Here is an 18,570-nt window from a genome sequence, read left to right as displayed (position 1 = left end):
TTAAATATTTTTTAGGGATTATGGAATTGCGGGACAGATGAATTAATCATTAGAGTAGCGCTTCATTGAAAATTTTATTAGTGGCATTATTGCTTAGATTATTGGCATTATCTTGTAATCAATCAATTAAAAGCTTTGAGTAAATGCTCTTCAATTTTGTTAAATAAAAAAAAAATTTCGCGCTTTTGTTTTCTTTTACATAAAGCCTTGAGAATGCCGCGTCACATGTTGTCTGTTATGAAAACACGGGGAGGAGACCGACGCCGCTACGAAATAGAACGTTTTGTTTGAAAAAAAAATTCTTTCATTATGTGTGTCAGGCTTTTGTTTGTGTCTTAAGTGATATTTTAATGTTTAAATAGTTCATTTATATTATTTTTAATTTGTTACAGTTTGTTTCGTTAAAGAAATGTTAAATTATACCCCTATAGTATATGGTAAATTAATTTATCTTGTTATAAGAACGAACTTTTTAAAATTTGGGAATATACTGATAAATCCTAACGTTAATTTAGACGTTTTGAAACTGTCTTATCAATTTTGAAATATCCACGATGTTACATGGACGTAGGCGTTTAGGACAAAGAAAGCGTAAAAATCACTAGCAAGTCCATACATAATATAATATATACAGTGTGTTTTTTTTTATGAGCACTTTTTTGAAAGCAATTTTACCCCACTTATAGTTATCAGAATTTAATGATTAATGGCTTATTTTCTTCGTTTTTTAAGGGAAATTATGAAACAACCAAAAAAAATTACAGTTTTTGTTGAAAAAGTACAGTAAAGTTGAAAATTAATAACTTAGGTGACAACATCTAAAAATAGTTTTAGCGCATTTTTCTTATGCTCAAAATTTGATTTTCAGTAGTCGACTTTGGGGGGCCAGTACTTTCTCCCTAATTGAGATATGGCCTTCAAACTTTGACCTATTCTAGTACATCACTGCAGCTTTGTCGTCACTGTAGGTTGAAAATTAGGGGTAGAGAAATAAAAATCATCATAACTCCTCTAATTTTTAAGATAAATAAATAATATTTTAATTATTTAATTCCCCATTAACAGTAGTTTTAGAAAAATATTTTTTTACTTTTTTATTTGCTAAGCAAAAAGTCGAAAAAAAGACTTATTAACAAAATTTAAGCTAAAAATGATAACTTTTCGCAGAAATTTATGGAAAATTTCTAAATCAAGCAATTTATACATGAATACTTGTTAGTTGTTTAGCAAAATCAAATATTATGTATAAAATTCTTCAAGTTTGACAAAAAAGTGGTTTTTAAGCTCTTAATCGCAAAAATAGCTAAATTTTCGATTTTATATCACTGCGCGCAGCTTTGTGGCCAATGTAGGCAAAAATTTAGGGGCAGTGAAATAAAAACGATCATAACTCCTACAAACTTTAAGATAGATAAATAATATTTGGATTATTTAATACTCCATTATCAGTAGTTTAAGAATATTTTTAAACAAAATTTTATTTAATAACAGAAAGTCGAAAAAAACCTTTTTTTACGAAATTTAGGCTAAAAAAGTGAACATTAGTTTCGGTAAAATTCGGTGGACTTAGCGTTGACCGATTTGAAAATCTTTTTTTTTTAATGTTTATGAAGAATTCCTTTATCTTAAACATCTTTTTTATACCTCTATTGTATTTGCAAGGCAAGTAATAAACAGATATTTTAGCGCCGTTATTGGTAATTTTTCAGGGGTAATTTTGTTTATCTGTGATCAAAAATTATCTTTTTAAAAAACATTTGCATCAAATTCAAATAATCAAAAGTATTTTTTTGTAAAAAAAAGTTCGAAAATATTTACATAAATCACTTAAAAATAAGATTTAAAAAGCCCTATTTTTTGTAAAAAATGCTCTCTTCCGTGACGGATCGGAGTTGAAATCGGAGATTTTGTGTATTCTGCGGAATGCGCAACCCACAGTGCGCGTATTATAGTTGACAAAACTGCAGTGACATGTCCCCAATAGTATCTGTATAAATTTATAGCTCTATATCTCAACTTTGAAGCGTTTTGCAGCCATTCTTGCAAAAGGTATAATATTTGAACATAAGAAAAATGCGCTAAAACCATTTTTAGATGTTGACACCTAAGTTTCTAATTTTCAACTTTACTGTACTTTTTTGACAAAAACTGTAATTTTTTTTGTTGTTTCATAATTTCCCTTAAAAAACGAAGAAAATAAGCCATTAATCATTAAATTCTGATAACTATAAGTGGGGTAAAATTGCTTTCAAAAAAGTGCTCATAAAAAAAACACACTGTATAACAATTTTTGCAAATTTAAAAACAACCGTGATATTATCAATACATTTATCCATTTAAGTACTTTATTTTAGAAATATAGATTCCTTGATACTATTGATTCAAACGAAGATTATATCTAAATTAAGCTTTTAAAATTTATTATGTCTTGTATATATTAGGAAAATCATAAGCACAATTTTAGCTAAATCCTCTGAACATGGATGCGGAGCCGCCTTACTTTTGCGGAGCCGTTATTTTCGTTATTTAACGGCTTCGGGTTTGCCCAAAAAAAGAGATTTTTTATTAATTATAATTTGGTAACTCTTTTGTGTCGTGTATAAATGCTCCTTTAAGGTTTTTTAAGTCCATTTTTTTGCTCAAAAATTTAACTCTTAAAACCTTCAAAAGTCAAAAAGAGACTTGGGAAAAAAAAATTTGTTCGCGTTTTTCTTGACTTATTTTCACCGAAAATCAAACGGCTCCGCATCCCTGCTTCTAAGTTATGTTAATAACTAAATGGGTTGTTACTCTGTATTTGTTATAAAGTAGTTAATTTATTTTCTCACTTTCTGTGTTGTTAAGCTTCGCCTTTATGAATGTTGTCTTCTTTGTATGTCTTTAAATAAGGTCATAGTTTTTGATTGAACGGAAATGATTTATTCTTACTAAATTACCATCACTGTAGATATATTTTACAAAATGTTTTGTTTGAACGTACTGGAATTGTAATGATCATAAGAATGGTTTGATCTGTTTTAAAAGTAAGAATGATTTCATAATTTAGTTAGAGTTTTCTACTCAGGAATATAGGACAGGTAATATTTTTCTCTGATACTGTTCTTAACATTTAACTAACGTTTGGGTAACTTGTAAACTTTGATTGTAGACAGGGTTGGAATATTGGGCAATTTTTTCGATAACGGGCCGCCCGATTGCTCAAAAGGCTTTTGGGCGCCCAAAAGGGTTATTTGGCACCCTTTTGGGCAAATGTCATAAAAAGCATATTAAAAGGATATAAAATAGCCTAAAACCATCTCAGGACCTTTAAATCTCCACTGGAAAGGAGAACCATATCGGTTTAGCGGTTAGCGAAATCCTTTTTTAGATACAAGAAGAAGCTTACTAATTTATATCACTCAAAAAATAGGCCCGCCCCCCTCAAAAAAAAACCGGATGGTGCCCAAATCTGCCAAAATGGACTGATAAAGGGCGGCCCAAAACCGGCCGCCCGATGTGCCAACCCTGATTGTAGAATAATCTAGCTATTTTTATTTCTTAATGATACACATTTTGACATTTGAAAGAGGACTATCCACGAACAAGAGCACGTGATTCTAAGTACCTTCCAGCATTGATCCTAAGTATTTTCTTTCAGAATATAATAGGTCACCACTAATAATTAATATATTGACGAGAAAATTTATGTTTCACCACTTCAAGTTGAAGAAAAGTAAAAAAATGTTCAGGTTTTTTTGTCAAAATTCTATCAAACATTTTGTTGAGTTCGGGGTGTCTTTAATTGTTGTGTTGTCAAATGATAAAAATTAAAAAAAGTTAAAAGCACATTTACTATATATCACATGTATGTTTAGATTAATGCTAGTATGGATTAATTTACAATCTATATAACACGAGTATTCGCATATGTATCATCAAATATCCATTTTATTAAAAGAATTAGCTTCATAGAAGTTTTCAAAATCAATTAAAATAGGGTAAGGGGGGGGAAGTTTCGGTAAGGGGCTATTCTCGGTAATTTCGACCTACCTTCATTAAATGACCTTTTTCTCCATGTTTCTTTCAAATGACAGAAAAAAACATAAAAGCAAATTTGTTCCTTATTAAATTGCCTACAAAAAAGTATAAAATGAATTTTTTGTGAGATGAATATTAAGGGTACTTATTGGGTCTCAAAGTCGGACGAAAATTTTTTTTTTTCCAAAATTTTTTTAGTAGGTGTGTAAAGATCGACCTACACAAAAATTGGTAAGACCTAGAGCTGATCTGAAAAACTTTTTGAACTAGAAATTGCCCGCTTTTTCCAAATCCGTTGAGAGCTTTAAAATCGGGTTAAAATTTTTTTCAAAAATGACCAAAGTTGGCGCCGGGGGAAAAATTGGTAATTTCAAAAGAAATTAAAATTCAACTTTTAAGATCATGTTTTCATGTTTTCTTTTGTCAAATCTATTATTCCATATGGACTTTTTAAGAATTAGGCCTAAAAATGAATAGAACAGATAAAAAACAAAAAAAAATTAATTTTATTTTTTGAATCAAAATTTTGCGAGGAAAAAATCAAAATTTCTGGTCCTTTGAAAAAAAAAATATTTTTGACATAGGAGGAATAGTCCGATCTTTATGAATTTTTTTGTGGTTAATCCCAATCACCTATACTAATTATGATTTATTATGCTTGTTTGGTCGTTTGGCCTTTTTTCATCGATTTTTTTAAGGTTAAAATGTAGTCAAGATTTTTTGCATATATGACACTTTTGCTTCAAATTCAATTTTTGAGGTCAATTTTTAATCAATTTTCATGTTTTTTGGGCTAAATCTATAGTTCAATGTGAGCTTTTTTAGGATCAGGCCTAAAAAGTAATAAAATACGTTTTTTTCTTATATTAATTTTAAGTTTTTAAAAAAAAAATTTTCGAAAAAAAAAATCGAAAATTCGCGTCTTTCAAAAAAATTCATTTTTAACATAGAAGGAATAGTCCGATCATTATGAAACTTTTTGTGGATAATCCCTATAACCTATACTAATTATGATTATTTATGTTCGACTGGCCGTTTGGCCGTTTTTCATCGATTTTTTTTAGGTTGAAAAAAATTACCGATATTTCCCCCGGTGGTGGGGAAATATCGGTAACTTTTTTGCGGTCAATTTCGGCCAACTTCTAAAAGTCCTAGGATAATGTCCTTTTAGGACCTGATAGTCCTTTCCGTAAGCTTTCTACTGGTCTTGGTTTCATTTGAAAATATTAATATTTACCCTATTTTTTTTCAAAAAAACCGAAAAAAAACCGAAATTTCCCCCCCCTTACCCTACCTAAAAAAAATATGGTGAAACGTAAATTTTCTCGTCAATACATTAATGATATATGGTGACCAATCATATTCTGAAAGAAAATACTTAGGATCAATGCTGGAAGGTACTTAGAATCATGTGCTCTCGTTCGTGGATAGTCCTCTTTAGGCTTTTTGGAATTTATTTTATTTTTATTACAACTTAATTTTATTTTCTAAAATCATAAATAATCAAATAAAAGTTTCTAAAAAATACACAAAAGTTTATTTTACATTCTAGGTTTACAACTGAATGGTTTGTTAATGTATGTCAGAAAGGTCAAATGAATATGTTATCCAAAGGATTCTCACTCACAAGTACATCAAATATCCCAAGTAACTGAAAGCTTATTTATTTAAAAGTAAGAAAATGCCAAGGTCAAAGAAAAACTTTAGATTTCAATCTAAGAGAATACATGGATCTGTAGAAAGAATAAAGAATCTTCACTCTATTAAAAAATCCAAGTATGAGAAAAAGAAAATTGTTAACTTTAATAGTAAACCAACTAAGTCAGTTCGACACTCCACAGAAGATAAGCAACAATCCATTATTACACTAGACGAAACGGGGCGTTGTAGTCCAATGTTTTTAGAAGAAATAAGAAACTGTAGTCCAATATCATTAGATGAAACTGTTAATTTGTCTGAAAGCGAATCTTCTGTTCTTGAAGTCCTAGAAGATGATCCTGTTCATTGTGATACTCTTGATACTGACAGTAATATCTACTTTTTACCCAAACATGTTAGTGAGGTCAAAGGTTCAGTTGTTTACATTAGCAAACCTGAAAACTATGGTCTGCTTACATTCAATATAGATGATGAATTTATACTGGGTGTATTTTCTCTAGATTATTCTAATCAAAGCTGTAACTTATTACTTGGAAATGAAATTGTTGTAAATGCTTGGTTCTCTGCACAAATGACAAATATACATTACATGGCTTGCATTTGTCATGAATATCAGCTAGGTCTATCCTATAATTTCTTCAAAGAGTTAGAAGAAAGATTTTACTATATTGATAAAAGTTTTCAGTTTGACAAATTAAACATTGATCTAAATAGATTAATTAGAAAGGACAAAACTTTTGAACATGACGACAGTGAGTCATATAATGAATTCCCATTAGTACCAGTAAGTAGTAAACAATCAGACAAGTCCAATAACATTCCTCATATTGTATCACAACCTGTAACAAATATTGAAAATTCTAACAATTTATTGAAAGATATCCCAGAGGAAACTTTTAGTCTTCCTTCAACTAGTACTATAATTTCCGAAGATCCCATTATTGGCACTGAACACGAGAATCTAAAAATCAAGAAAGAAAAATCCGTCAACTTGTTTGATTTTAAATTAGACACAATTAATGGTGCTATTGGAAAAGTGTTAAAGAACGTTAATGATCAATGTTGGTTTGCAGTAGTATTTGATGGCGATAAGAAGATTTTTGAAGTAATTTTTGATGAATGTGATGTTGTAAATGTTGCAAGTCCTGGATCTAAAACTAATATTTGTAAACCAGGAGCTTTCATTAAGCTAAATTCTGTTGGTTGCAATGATTACTTTAAGTCTTCATGCCATATTGCTACATTTGTGCTTCTAGCAGATAAACTGGAGGATATCATCCACAAGAAAATCGCTTTACCAGATAAAGAATTGACAACATTAAAAAACATGCCAGTTGATAAAATAAATTATTCTAAAATTGCCTTAAGAAGTGTCAAAGACACTGAATATAGTGACAATGAAATTGATATTGTTAAGGAAGTTCAAATGATGACCATTAATACAAATTTGACACTTCCAGATTTTATATCCCAAGAAACTGGAGTGTTATTGCAAGTTTCCAAAGAATGTTCTGTGATCAAGTTTTCTATAAATGATGGTGAAGCCATTTCCATCTGTTTTGCAATTTTTGATGAAAAGTGCAAAGTAGATACTTCTGTCGAATATAAGTTTGGTGACTTAGTAAATTTCAATGCCGTAAAATCCTTAATATCTGATTATGAAAACCTTTATGTTGTTTACAGAGTTTATAATAAGCTTCAAACTGGTAAGAATAATTTTGAAAAGATATTAGAATGTTCCGAATTTCTACATCATTATAATACCCTAGAAGAATTCAAAGAATTGGATTGGAAAGCAAGCAGGGTTCAAGTTGCAGATAGTTTAACCCTTGCAAAGACCTTTTCTGTCACAATAAAGAAAGTATTAAGACTGAACAAGAAGATTTGCCTTGCTAAATTAAATGATTCGTACGGCTATGGCTTGCTTATTGCTCCCGACAAAGGCAAAATTCTTGAATCCATGTCCTTGGATGTAATTGCAGTAAATTTGAAAGAATATGGACTGTTAAGATATCTGCTTTTTCCCTGCTCTTCAGAAACGAGTACTTATGCGTATTTAGAACATGATTGTTTTGAAATATTTCATAAAAATGTGGATATTTTTGAAGCTGTAGCGATGTTAATTGACAATTCTGAAGAAACGAATGATAAAGTAAGAAAACTTTTAGCTGCTTATACTGAACAAACCGATGAGAAAATTGATATTGAAGTTAACGGAGTAGAAATGCAGGTGATGAAACCATTTTCAATGAAGACAATTAAAGAACAATCAAAGACTTCATTAAGCTATGAATCCTTGCTGTTTTTCTTCTTGCTTTCAGATTACAAGTTGTTTCACAGCGAAGAAACAAGTAATACTAAGAGTGAAATTCAAAAGTTCAAAGATGAAGGTCTGTCATTTAATATATTATCTCAACTTCAAAAGTACGATTTGCTGAAGGTGTACAATAAGAGGGCTTTTCATCTCACCTCTTGTGGGCTACTTGAAGATATTCCAGCCATAACAAAGTGGAAATTAGAACATGATCAAGAGCTTATCAAGGCCTGTGTTTACAGAACAAAAAATTTCAATGATTTGTCTTCACTTGTGAAGGACATAAACTCAAGATTTAAAGATCGCACAGGAATTGATCAAATTAGTTCTTTCTTGGAAAAAAGAGTAATGTTTCTGTTTGAGTTAAGCATGACCAGAGGAAGATTTTTTATGAAGGAGGAAAGATCTTTGTTGGAAAATGCCATAAGACTGGTCATATCTGCTACTCTTACAAACTTGTTTGGAAAAATTGGATTACGTTGATCAACCTTCTCTCATACCTGGTAAGAATATTTTATTAAAAGCGATGCTTCTCTATACTTTTAGTTCTGTGTCCGTACGTTTACACTTGATTATTTACCTAATTTCACTAGAATTTTGTAATTTTGAATATGCATGTTAATATTATAAGCGAAGCATCTCTCAATTAAGTACTAAGATAAAGTATGTCAATATTAAGCGCATGTTATCATAAGTTTAGGCGTAGATGAATCCACCTGCCTACAGGATTTTTGTTCTTCTAAATAGTATTACTAAATACTTTATATTTGTTACGTTTGTTTTTCTATTAATCTGATTTGCTAAGCTTCGCTTTTATGGATGATATTATCCTTATTTTAGAAACAAAGATTGAAACATCCTGAACCGCCAGCTGTTAACCATTGTTTTTCCAACTTTTTATTCGATTTTTGGGGAAAAAACCTACCAAGGATTACTCATGCCAAGTTTCATAACGAAATTCGGATTCTAAGTGCCATTTGCGCATTGATTACGAGATGGTTGCATTAACCCCCCCCCCCCCCCCCCTCTTTTATGTCCTTACTTCACCAACATTCTTTGTTTTAGGTGATTTATAGATGAACCCCATGCTAAATACAAGAACTTGCTGTGATAATAATAGAACAAACATTTTATAATTTATATTTAATACCTATTTGTCACCTGAAATGGTATTTTGTAAAACACTTTTATACCAATTTTACATTTTTACATACCTCTTTAAACAGATTCTAAATGATATTTGTGGCTGTGAACTTAGTGTTCATTAACTTTCTTGTCAGGTTTAAAGGTCGGCATTAAATATTCCTTCAACTTAGATTCCATTTTATCTTTATAAGTTGTTTTTATCAATTCCAAAATGTTCATGACACATGGCATATAAGTGTAAATGTTAATATATGACCAATTAAATTGTTAGCATTAAATGTTGTATATATTTCAGATTCAAAATGTCTGAATACGCATTTGCGTCAAAATCATCTTTGAAATTAAAAGGAAATTCATTGAGATTGTTTATGTACAAAAATTAGATTCATTAGGATATTTATATGAAGATTTTGATAAGAAATTTTCTGTAGATTTTTTAAAGAAAAGGGGGGGGGGGGGAAATGTGGTGACTCGTCACACGACATACCAGCAATTTTATTTTGGGTGCTACTCCCTTAGTTTTAGAGATAATTGGGTGAAATCTATTTGGTTGTGTTACTAAGGGGGGGGGAAGTTTTGACACTTTCGCTTACTCCGTGATTATTGGGCTAGTTATTAAAGTTAGACTATAGGTTATTTGGGATAAAAGTTTACTTTTGGTTAGTACTTCACGGATTTTTAATCATTTTTTGGATAACCCCCCACCCTAGCCCCCCGGGGCTCAAAATCCCCCTAAAAATGAACCTAACCTTAATTTTCTCAGGAACCATTTGACCAAAAGAGATGATTTCTTAAACTTAAGCTTTTATGCTTATAAACTAACTTCTGATTTAGAAGTCACCCCCCTGCCACCAACCCCTAGCCCTCCGGGGCTCAAAAAAAACCCTAAAAATGAACCAAACCTTAATTTTCTCAGGAACCATTTGACCAACAGAGATGATTTCTTAAACTTAAGCTTTTATGCTTATAAACTAACTTCTAGTTTAGAAGTCACCCCCCTGCCACCAACCCCTAGCCCTCCGGGGCTCAAAAAAACCCTAAAAATGAACCTAACCTTAATTTTCTCAGGAACCATTTGACCAACAGAGATGATTTCTTAAACTTAAGCTTTTATGCTTATAAATTAATTTAAGTTTAGAAGTCGCCCCCCTGCCGCCAACCCCTAGCCCTCCGGGGCTCAAAAAAACCCTAAAAATGAACCTAACCTTAATTTTCTCAGGAACCATTTGACCAACAGAGATGATTTCTTAAACTTAAGCTTGTATGCTTATAAACTAACTTCTTGTTTAGAAGTCACCCCCCTGCCACCAACCCCTTGCCCTCCGGGGCTCAAAAAAAACCTAAAAATGAACCTAACCTTAATTTTCTCAGGAACCATTTGACCAACAGAGATGATTTCTTAAACTTATGCTTTTATGCTTATAAATTGAGTTTAAGTTAAGAAGTCACCCCCTTGCCGCCAACCCTAGCCCCCCGGGGCTCAAAAAACCCTAAAAATGAACCTAACCTTAATTTTCTCAGGAACTATTTGTCCAATAGAGATGATTTCTAAACTTAAGCTTTTATGCTTATGAACTAAGTTTAAGTTTAGAAGTCACCCCCCTGCCGCCAACCCCTTGCCCCCCAGGGCTCAAAAAAAAACTAAAAATGAACCTAACCTTAATTTTCTCAGGAACTATTTGTCCAATAGAGATGACTTCTTAAACTTAAGCTTTTATGCTTATGAACTAAGTTTAAGTTTAGAAATAGCCCCCCTGCCGCCAACCCCTTGCCCCCCGGGGCTCAAAAAAAAAACCAAAAATGAACCTAACTTTAAATAAATTTCTTATTTGAAGAGTTAGAGGTACACTTATTAAACCAAATATGCTTCTTTTTGGAAGTTATTGACATATCTGCTGAACAAAAATATAATCGGCCTCCAGGTTCAGGTGCTGCAGGCCTCCAGGTCCACTCAGGAGACAAATAAATTTCTTATTTGAAGGTTTAGAGGTACACTTATTAAACCAAATATGCATCTTTTTGGATGTTATTGACATATCTCCTGAAAAAATTAGAATCAGCCTCCAGGTTCAGGTGCTGCAGGCCTCCAGGTCCACTCTCGACAGGTGAAAATTAAAATTTCTTATTTAAAGAGTTAGAGATACACTTATTAAACCAAATATGCTTCTTTTTGGATGTTATTGACATATCTGCTGAAAAAATTAGAATTGGCCTCCAGTTTCAGGTGAATATCTAAAATAGTTAGTTTAAAATTTAGAGGAAAGGTATTTAAATAGAGTAAGGTTAAAGTAAACAATATCAGGGAGTAAGGGAGGGGACAATGGGCAATTAATTCAATATAAGAGTTATCAAAGAAAGGGCATGAAATCCAGTTTAATCCAATAAATTTGTAGGAAATTATAAAGGGATTGTTAATTGAATAATATATTTCCATAGCGTCATGTAAAGTGAAATCACAACTTGTTTTTGATGAAATATATTGAGGTTTTTTGGTGTGATTTTTATATTAAAAGATTATTGGACCCGGCCAGCTGCTAGCAAGAATATGACTGCCCCTTTTTATTCTGTTTATTTCCCTTGCCCCTTGCCTAAACCTCCCTTCTCCCTTCTCCCCGTCTGCTACATTCCAAACTAACACAATGAGTGTTTATTTTCCTTCCCCCCACTTCCCTTATCCCTTCTCCCCGTCTGCAATATTTAAAACATACATAACGAGTAGCGGCATTCTATGCGCAAGTCCCCAAACTCAGTCAGAAACTGCTAAATTCTTGCACATTCCCTTTAAGCCAGTCCCCAAAGTCTGAGACTCCTAAAAATTGAATATTCGATCCATTGTCCCCTCCCTTACTCCCTGAAACAATATAGTCAAATTTATTGTTTACGGCTTCAATATGTGTTCCCGACAGGCTCCAGGGGCCTGCTCAACAGGTAAAAATCCTTATGTGTAATGTTTGAATTAAGATGAAAGGTTACTAAATAGAAATAAAAAATATGTACAACAAGAAACTTAATCAAGGTATAAAAAATCTAAAGTTATCCTATATGATAGCTACTTATTTCCAGTGAGCAATATTATCGCCATTTTAGAACTCTGAAAAAAATACCTTGCAGATTAAATTATTTGTTAAAAAATACAAAAATACAACTTACTTAGGGTGGGTCGATTTTGGAATTTCACATTAATAGACATTGGCAAGGGTTACTAGGCCAATATAAAACCCTGTGAAACTTGAAAGAGGTTTTTAAATCCAAATATGGAGATATGTCAATAACATCCAAAAAGATGCATATTTGGTTTAATAAGTTTACCTCTAATTCTTCAAAAAAGAAATTTTAATTTTTACCTGTCTCCAGAGTGGACCTGGAGGCCTGCAGCACCTGAACCTGGAGGCCGATTCTAATTTTTTCAGCAGATATGTCAATAACATCTAAAAAGATGCATATTTGGTTTAATAAGTGTACCTCTAAACCATCAAATATGAAATTTAAATTTTTACCTGTCTCCTGAGTGGACCTGGAGGCCGATTCTAATTTTTTCAGGAGATATGTAATGTCAATAACATCCAAAAAGAAGCATATTTGGTATAATAAGTGTATCTCTAACTTTACAAATAAGAAATTTAAATTAAGGTTAGGTTCATTTTTAGGGTTTTTTTTGAGCCCTGGGGGGGCTAGGGGTTGGTGGCAGGGGGCTGACTTGTAAACTAGAAGTTAGTTTATAAGCATAAAAGCTTAAGTTTAAGAAATCATCTCTGTTGGTCAAATGGTTCCTGAGAAAATTAAGGTTAGGTTCATTTTTAGGGTTTTTTTGAGCCCCAGAGGGCTAGGGGTTGGCGGCAGGGGGGTGACTTCTAAACTAGAAGTTAGTTTATAAGCATAAAAGCTTAAGTTTAAGAAATCATCTCTGTTGGTCAAATGGTTCCTGAGAAAATTAAGGTTAGGTTCATTTTTAGAGTTTTTTTGAGCCCCGGAGGGCTAGGGGTTGGCGGCAGGGGGGTGACTTCTAAACAAGAAGTTGGTTTATAAGCATAAAAGCTTAAGTTTAAGAAATCATCTCTGTTGGTCAAATGGTTGCTGAGAAAATTAAGGTTAGGTTCATTTTTAGAGTTTTTTTGAGCCCCGGATGGCTAGGGGTTAGTGGCAGGGGGCTGACTTCTAAACTAGAAGTTAGTTTATAAGCATAAAAGCTTAAGTTTAAGAAATCATCTCTGTTGGTCAAATGGTTCCTGAGAAAATTAAGGTTAGGTTCATTTTTAGGGTTTTTTTGAGCCCCGGAGGGCTAGGGGTTGGCGGCAGGGGGGTGACTTTTAAACTAGAAGTTAGTTTATAAGCATAAAAGCTTAAGTTTAAGAAATCATCTCTGTTGGTCAAATGGTTCCTGAGAAAATTAAGGTTAGGTTCATTTTTAGGGTTTTTTTGAGCCCCGGAGGGCTAGGGGTTGGTGGCAGGGGGGTGACTTCTAAATCAGAAGTTAGTTTATAAGCATAAAAGCTTAAGTTTAAGAAATCATCTCTTTTGGTCAAATGGTTCCTGAGAAAATTAAGGTTAGGTTCATTTTTAGGGAGATTTTGAGCCCCGGGGGGCTAGGGGGTGGGGTTATCCAAAAAATGATTAAAAATCCGTGAAGTACTAACCAAAAGTAAACTTTTATCCCAAATAACCTATAGTCTAACTTTAATACCTAGCCCAATAATCACGGAGTAAGCGAAAGTGTCAAAACTTCCCCCCCCCCTTACCTACCCCAAGTTTTGGTAACTTTCAAAAAAAACGGCGGCGGGACCAAAATAAAATTGCTGGTATGTCGTGTGACGAGTCACCACATCCCCCCCCCCCCCCCTTTTTATTTTAAAGCATTATTTTCTAGGGAAAAAACAGCAATGAATTAAAACCAGGTGTTGATCCTAGCATAACAAAGAAGAAAAAGAAAAAGAAGAGCAAGGATAAAGAAAGAGAAAAGGAGGATGCTTATAAGGTAGGAAAACATATTGGATTGAATATCACGTGCTGAGGGGTTTTCTCCAAGTAAATGGTTCCATAACGTATTTATTGGTAAAAGTAATTTTAAACTTCACTTCATAATAGAGACCCCGTGTAATTTAGTAGTTGTCTTAATTATGTCAAGATATTTTTAGTAGCGTTGCTACTCTATAATTTGAACTGTATGTCTGTCCGTAAGAGACAGTTTGGGGGAAACGTGATTTTCTCTGCTCCTATTCAAGATATTAGCTGAAATTTTTGGTGTCGTTTCCTATGACATATGACCTTCTAATCTATTCATTAGACCATCTGTCTTTTATTTGGGTCGCTAGATCGATTACTAGATTTTCAAGTTTTCGTGATTTTCTCAATAAATTTTAAAGAGAGAGGGCTGAAATTTTACATTCTACATATTTGTCCATTAATTGGGGTGCTAGATCGATTCCTAGGTTTTTAATTTTTCGTGATTTAAAGGTTGCGTGCTTTTAAAGTTTTCGTCATTTCACTATTTTATCAAATATATTGGATGACAATGCTGTGTAGTAAATTTATTCCCGTTATCCATTCATAATTTTGAGCTTCGCTACTTATGGATGTTGTCATCCTTGTTTTTGTGTAATTCGTCAAGAGGAAGGTCGGAAAAAATTATAATCATTAAAGTAAGAAATGCACCAAGCTTTAAATTTTGTTTTAGGCTATTGAATCTAGTTCTTCCAGTGGTGAAGGGTCTTCTTCGACCAAAGAAAAGTAAGAATTTTCGCCCTATTATATAAAGTAGTAAGCGTTTTTTTTGTCTGTCCCGAAGGGTCTCGCTAACCGCTGAACGGATATTGTTCTCCTTTACAGTGCAGCTTCTTATAGGTCCTGAGAAGGTTTTAAGCTATTTTTGGGGAAGGTGTCTTCACCCCTCCCCCTCAAAAAATATTTCTTAAAATTCTTTTAAAACTCAAATTTAAAATGGGATGACGTCGACTTCTTCCCCTCCTACCAGTGCCCCTAGAGGCTTCTAGGGGCGTAGCCGCTAGTTGTTTATAATTCATTTGCGCACGTATCTTATCCTTGGAGAAAAGTATCAGGTTGTTCAAATGTCTGTGTCTGTTGTGAATAATTTTGCCAACTGATATGGTTCTCCTCAAAATCGCAAATGAATAAGACACCCCTGAAAAAAATGGTTTTACGGTTATCCTCATAACTAAATGATAAAAATAAAATATATTTTGCTCAAATCAGACAGATTAGAATTAAAAATAACCAGGTTATGAATACTTATTATTAGATTATTTAATCTCTTTTTACATTTATACACATTTTATAGGAAAATGACAAAGGCTGAACTTGCATATAAAAAGCGAAGAGAAGAAATAGAAAAAGAAAGAATTAAGAAACGGGCCCAACTATCACACAAAGATAAGGTAAGGTTTAGTTAAATGAGCGATGCTACTCTCTTAGTTTTGTTTTTCTGTATTTGTTATCTCTTAATTTTTTTATTTATCCTCAAACAGCTTGTTTATACTGAACGTAATCTACAGCACATATAAATTATCCCAGTTTAAGTAGCAAAAAATGGTTTTAATACCCTTTTCTGATATGTATTTTAATATAATATTTTTTAGGTTGAGAAATTCAATAGCTACCTGAACACGTTAAGTGAACATTATGACATTCCCAAAGTCTCCTGGACCAAATAATTCATTCTTATCAAACTTAGGATTATCAATTATTGTTGTGGTTGTTAACCAATATTACAGGGGTGTATATTCTGCAAAATTGATCCTGCTGGGGGGGGGGGGGGGTGAAGAATTAAGAGAAATGAAAACATTTTTTGCCCCATTTTATCCCCTTCTTGGTGAAAAATAAAATAAAATAATGTATGGGAGGGGGGATAATATAAATAAAATAAAGAAGTCTAATTTTTTTTCCATTTTTCCCCCTTCATTACTTGAAAAAAAATAGGAGTGGAAAAAAAATAAAAAAATAGGCACCAGTGGAAAAATGAATCTTTTGCAGAATATACACACCTGCCAATATAATAGAAGGTTATTAACAAGAAAAAAAGCTTCAAAAAGTAAAATTCATTAATCCCAATCGCTCTTTACTTTAACTCTCAACGTAAAAGAAAATTTTATTCAGAGGAAAATTAATAATATTTTGGATGTTTAAACCTCTATAGTGTTGTATCTAATTTATTGTTAAATGTATAAAAAAAAAACTCAAAATTTATCTCATAATATTGTAAAATAAATATAAAAAATGCATTTCAGACCACTCTTGACTAAGTGGATACAGAAAAGAATTTAAAATGTCGGGCTTACCCCCCGGATTTGGGTTCGGCTTACCCCCGGGGATGCCCCCGAACCACCCGATGGCGAGCGCCATGGCAATGATGGCCCAGCAACAAGCACAGATGGCTGCACAGGTGACTTATTTAAAATTACATTGAAATACTTTTTATAATAGTCATAAATAAGAACGAAATACCTAATCATTTTTATAAGGAGAAAAAAATTAAAATGATAAAAATATTATTATAACAAAAAAACTGATATGATGAAATATTTCTTACTCGAAATAATTCAGAGGTTAATTCTTTAAAAAACTTTTGCCTCAGTTTAGTTGTTGTTTACAGCTGGTTTTATTTAGAAGCAAAAATTAAATAAAACATTAATTTTCAAAAATCTTCAAAGACAAACTTGTTGCAGGCACAAGCAGCAGCTGCCGCACAGGCTCAGCAGGCTGGCGGAGGAAGGATGCAAGGAGGAGGTATGCCCCCACCAGCTGCGCCAGGTGTTATGTCAGAAGCAAAGTTGGCAGAGAAGGCCAAGAAGTGGCAGCAATTGCAGACGAAAAGGTTATTAACATTTTAATGTTAAAAGGGGGGAGGCGGATGTGCTACTTTTTGAAACTAAAAGTAAAACGCGCATGATCTCAGCCTATAAAAGAGTTATAACTCTAAAATTCGGCACAGCAGTTGCTTTAGTGAAGAACAATATGGAACCGCCGCTCCCGCCGAAAACCGCCGTTTCTCAACGATTTTTTTGCCTTTTTTCGCCAAATTAGACCGTTCTCAATCATCTGAGATAAACTTTTTTTCTCTTAAAAATTTCCCTTATATTTTCACGTTACAATTGTATTATTTCAAACATGTCAATATTTTAAAAAATTGCAATTGTAAAATCTTACAAGTTGAAAATATGAGCGAAATTTTTATGAAAAAAAAGTTATTCTCAGATGATTGAAAATTGTCTATTATGGCGAGAAAAGGCAAAAAAAATTCGACGGTTTTCGGCGGGAGTTGCGGTTCCCCCGCCGTTTCTTCACAGTTCAATATTGTTCACCACATAAGCTACTGCTTTGCAGAATTTTAGAGCTGTAACTCTTTTATGGGCTAAGATCATGCACGTTTTACTTTTGGTTTCAAAAAGTGGTAAATCCGCCTCCCCCTTTTTTATTAACTAAGCAGGGGTGTATACTCTGCAAGGGATCACCTGCCAAAGAGGGAGGGGAAAAAATATGTCGGAGGGTTAAAAAATGAGTAAAGTTAAGAGTACTGAAAACATTTTTCCATGTTCCAACCCCCCCATCCCCTCAAAAAAAGGAGAGGGGGGGGGGGGGAAGAAATATTTTGGAGCCGCAGAAAAAAATGAATCTTGTGCAGAATATACATATTATTATATAATATCCCTGTAACTAAGACATGGGGATTAAGAATAATTTTTCATATTTTTTGTTCATTTTAGGTACGCTGAAAAGCGCAAGTTTGGATTTGTAGATGCGCAGAAAGAAGACATGCCTCCAGAGCATTTGCGTAAGATCATCAGGGACCATGGAGATATGTCCAGCAGGAAGTACAGACATGACAAGAGAGTTTACCTGGGAGCTTTGAAGTATATGCCTCATGCTATACTTAAGCTCTTAGAGAATATGCCTATGCCCTGGGAACAAATCAGGTATGTACAATTTTTATTTTTGCTGTTATTTTCGTTGTTGAAGAAGAAACGATTGGATCTTTAGCAAATTATAATTGCACATACTTTGATTACCTAGCTATTGATTTAAGTCTTGCCCTTAATTTTGGAAAATTAAACTGATCAAAAAATAGTTATTTATCGGATCGTATTATGGACAGCTTTCTGTGGATATTAAAATAAAAAATTAATGGATTTATAACCAGTTTAGTAAACCCTAAGAAGCTGAAGGCTTAAGCTTACTATTGATTTTATAAAGTTTACTTTTAATATTTGTGTAGAATTGTCTGTTAAACAATGATTACATGACTTTTCAGTAGGGATGGGAACCGGTTCTAATCCAGCGAATATTAATCGGTTTCAAAGCCCTACTAAAAAAAAACTTTTATTACACCGCGCGAATTTTCATAAACTGTCGTGTCTGAAATAAATAATGCTCAAAAACTTTGGTATACTTTGGTTCAACATTTATTAACATCATACAACAACCTA

The 18,570-nt window shown here is 32.9% G+C and overlaps 3 protein-coding genes across 3 annotated transcripts in view; all 3 read left to right on the top strand.

Annotated features, from left to right (window-relative positions):
• Positions 1-2,944: 2,944 nt before the first annotated feature.
• LOC145316752 (uncharacterized) lies at positions 2,945-9,432 on the top strand. The gene is made up of 3 exons (XM_080157479.1): positions 2,945-3,023; positions 5,570-8,493; positions 9,056-9,432. The coding sequence occupies exon 2, from the start codon at positions 5,699-5,701 to the stop codon at positions 8,471-8,473; it is 2,775 nt and encodes a 924-aa protein (XP_080013605.1). The 5' UTR covers positions 2,945-3,023; positions 5,570-5,698; the 3' UTR covers positions 8,474-8,493; positions 9,056-9,432.
• LOC145316762 (protein FAM32A-like) lies at positions 9,372-16,375 on the top strand. The gene is made up of 5 exons (XM_080157489.1): positions 9,372-9,485; positions 14,030-14,108; positions 14,808-14,860; positions 15,429-15,525; positions 15,727-16,375. The coding sequence occupies exons 1-5, from the start codon at positions 9,439-9,441 to the stop codon at positions 15,799-15,801; spliced, it is 351 nt and encodes a 116-aa protein (XP_080013615.1). The 5' UTR covers positions 9,372-9,438; the 3' UTR covers positions 15,802-16,375.
• Positions 16,354-18,570, top strand: part of Prp8 (pre-mRNA processing factor 8) — a 20,002-nt gene continuing 17,785 nt past the window's right edge. Inside the window, exons 1-3 of the mRNA XM_080157470.1 lie at positions 16,354-16,529; positions 16,813-16,961; positions 17,851-18,060. Coding sequence (XP_080013596.1) covers positions 16,413-16,529; positions 16,813-16,961; positions 17,851-18,060 — 476 coding nt within the window. The 5' untranslated portion in view covers positions 16,354-16,412. The remainder of the gene's footprint in view (positions 16,530-16,812; positions 16,962-17,850; positions 18,061-18,570) is intronic.

This window comes from Acartia tonsa, chromosome 1 (genome assembly GCF_053477335.1).
Source record: "Acartia tonsa isolate MP-2025a chromosome 1, ASM5347733v1, whole genome shotgun sequence".
In the NCBI taxonomy this organism is placed as follows: domain Eukaryota; kingdom Metazoa; phylum Arthropoda; class Copepoda; order Calanoida; family Acartiidae; genus Acartia; species Acartia tonsa.
Note: the sequence above shows the minus strand (reverse complement) of the source record. Positions and strands in the feature narration are given on the sequence as shown.

Excerpts from the sequence above, each read along its gene's own strand:
- LOC145316752 (XM_080157479.1), top strand. The coding sequence starts at position 5,699 with ATGCCAAGGTCAAAGAAAAACTTTAGATTTCAATCTAAGAGAATACAT.
- LOC145316762 (XM_080157489.1), top strand. The coding sequence starts at position 9,439 with ATGTCTGAATACGCATTTGCGTCAAAATCATCTTTGAAATTAAAAGG. Across the intron at positions 9,486-14,029 it reads TCATCTTTGAAATTAAAAGG|TGTTGATCCTAGCATAACAA; the intron begins AAATTCATTGAG and ends ATTAAAACCAGG. Across the intron at positions 14,109-14,807 it reads AAAAGGAGGATGCTTATAAG|GCTATTGAATCTAGTTCTTC; the intron begins GTAGGAAAACAT and ends ATTTTGTTTTAG.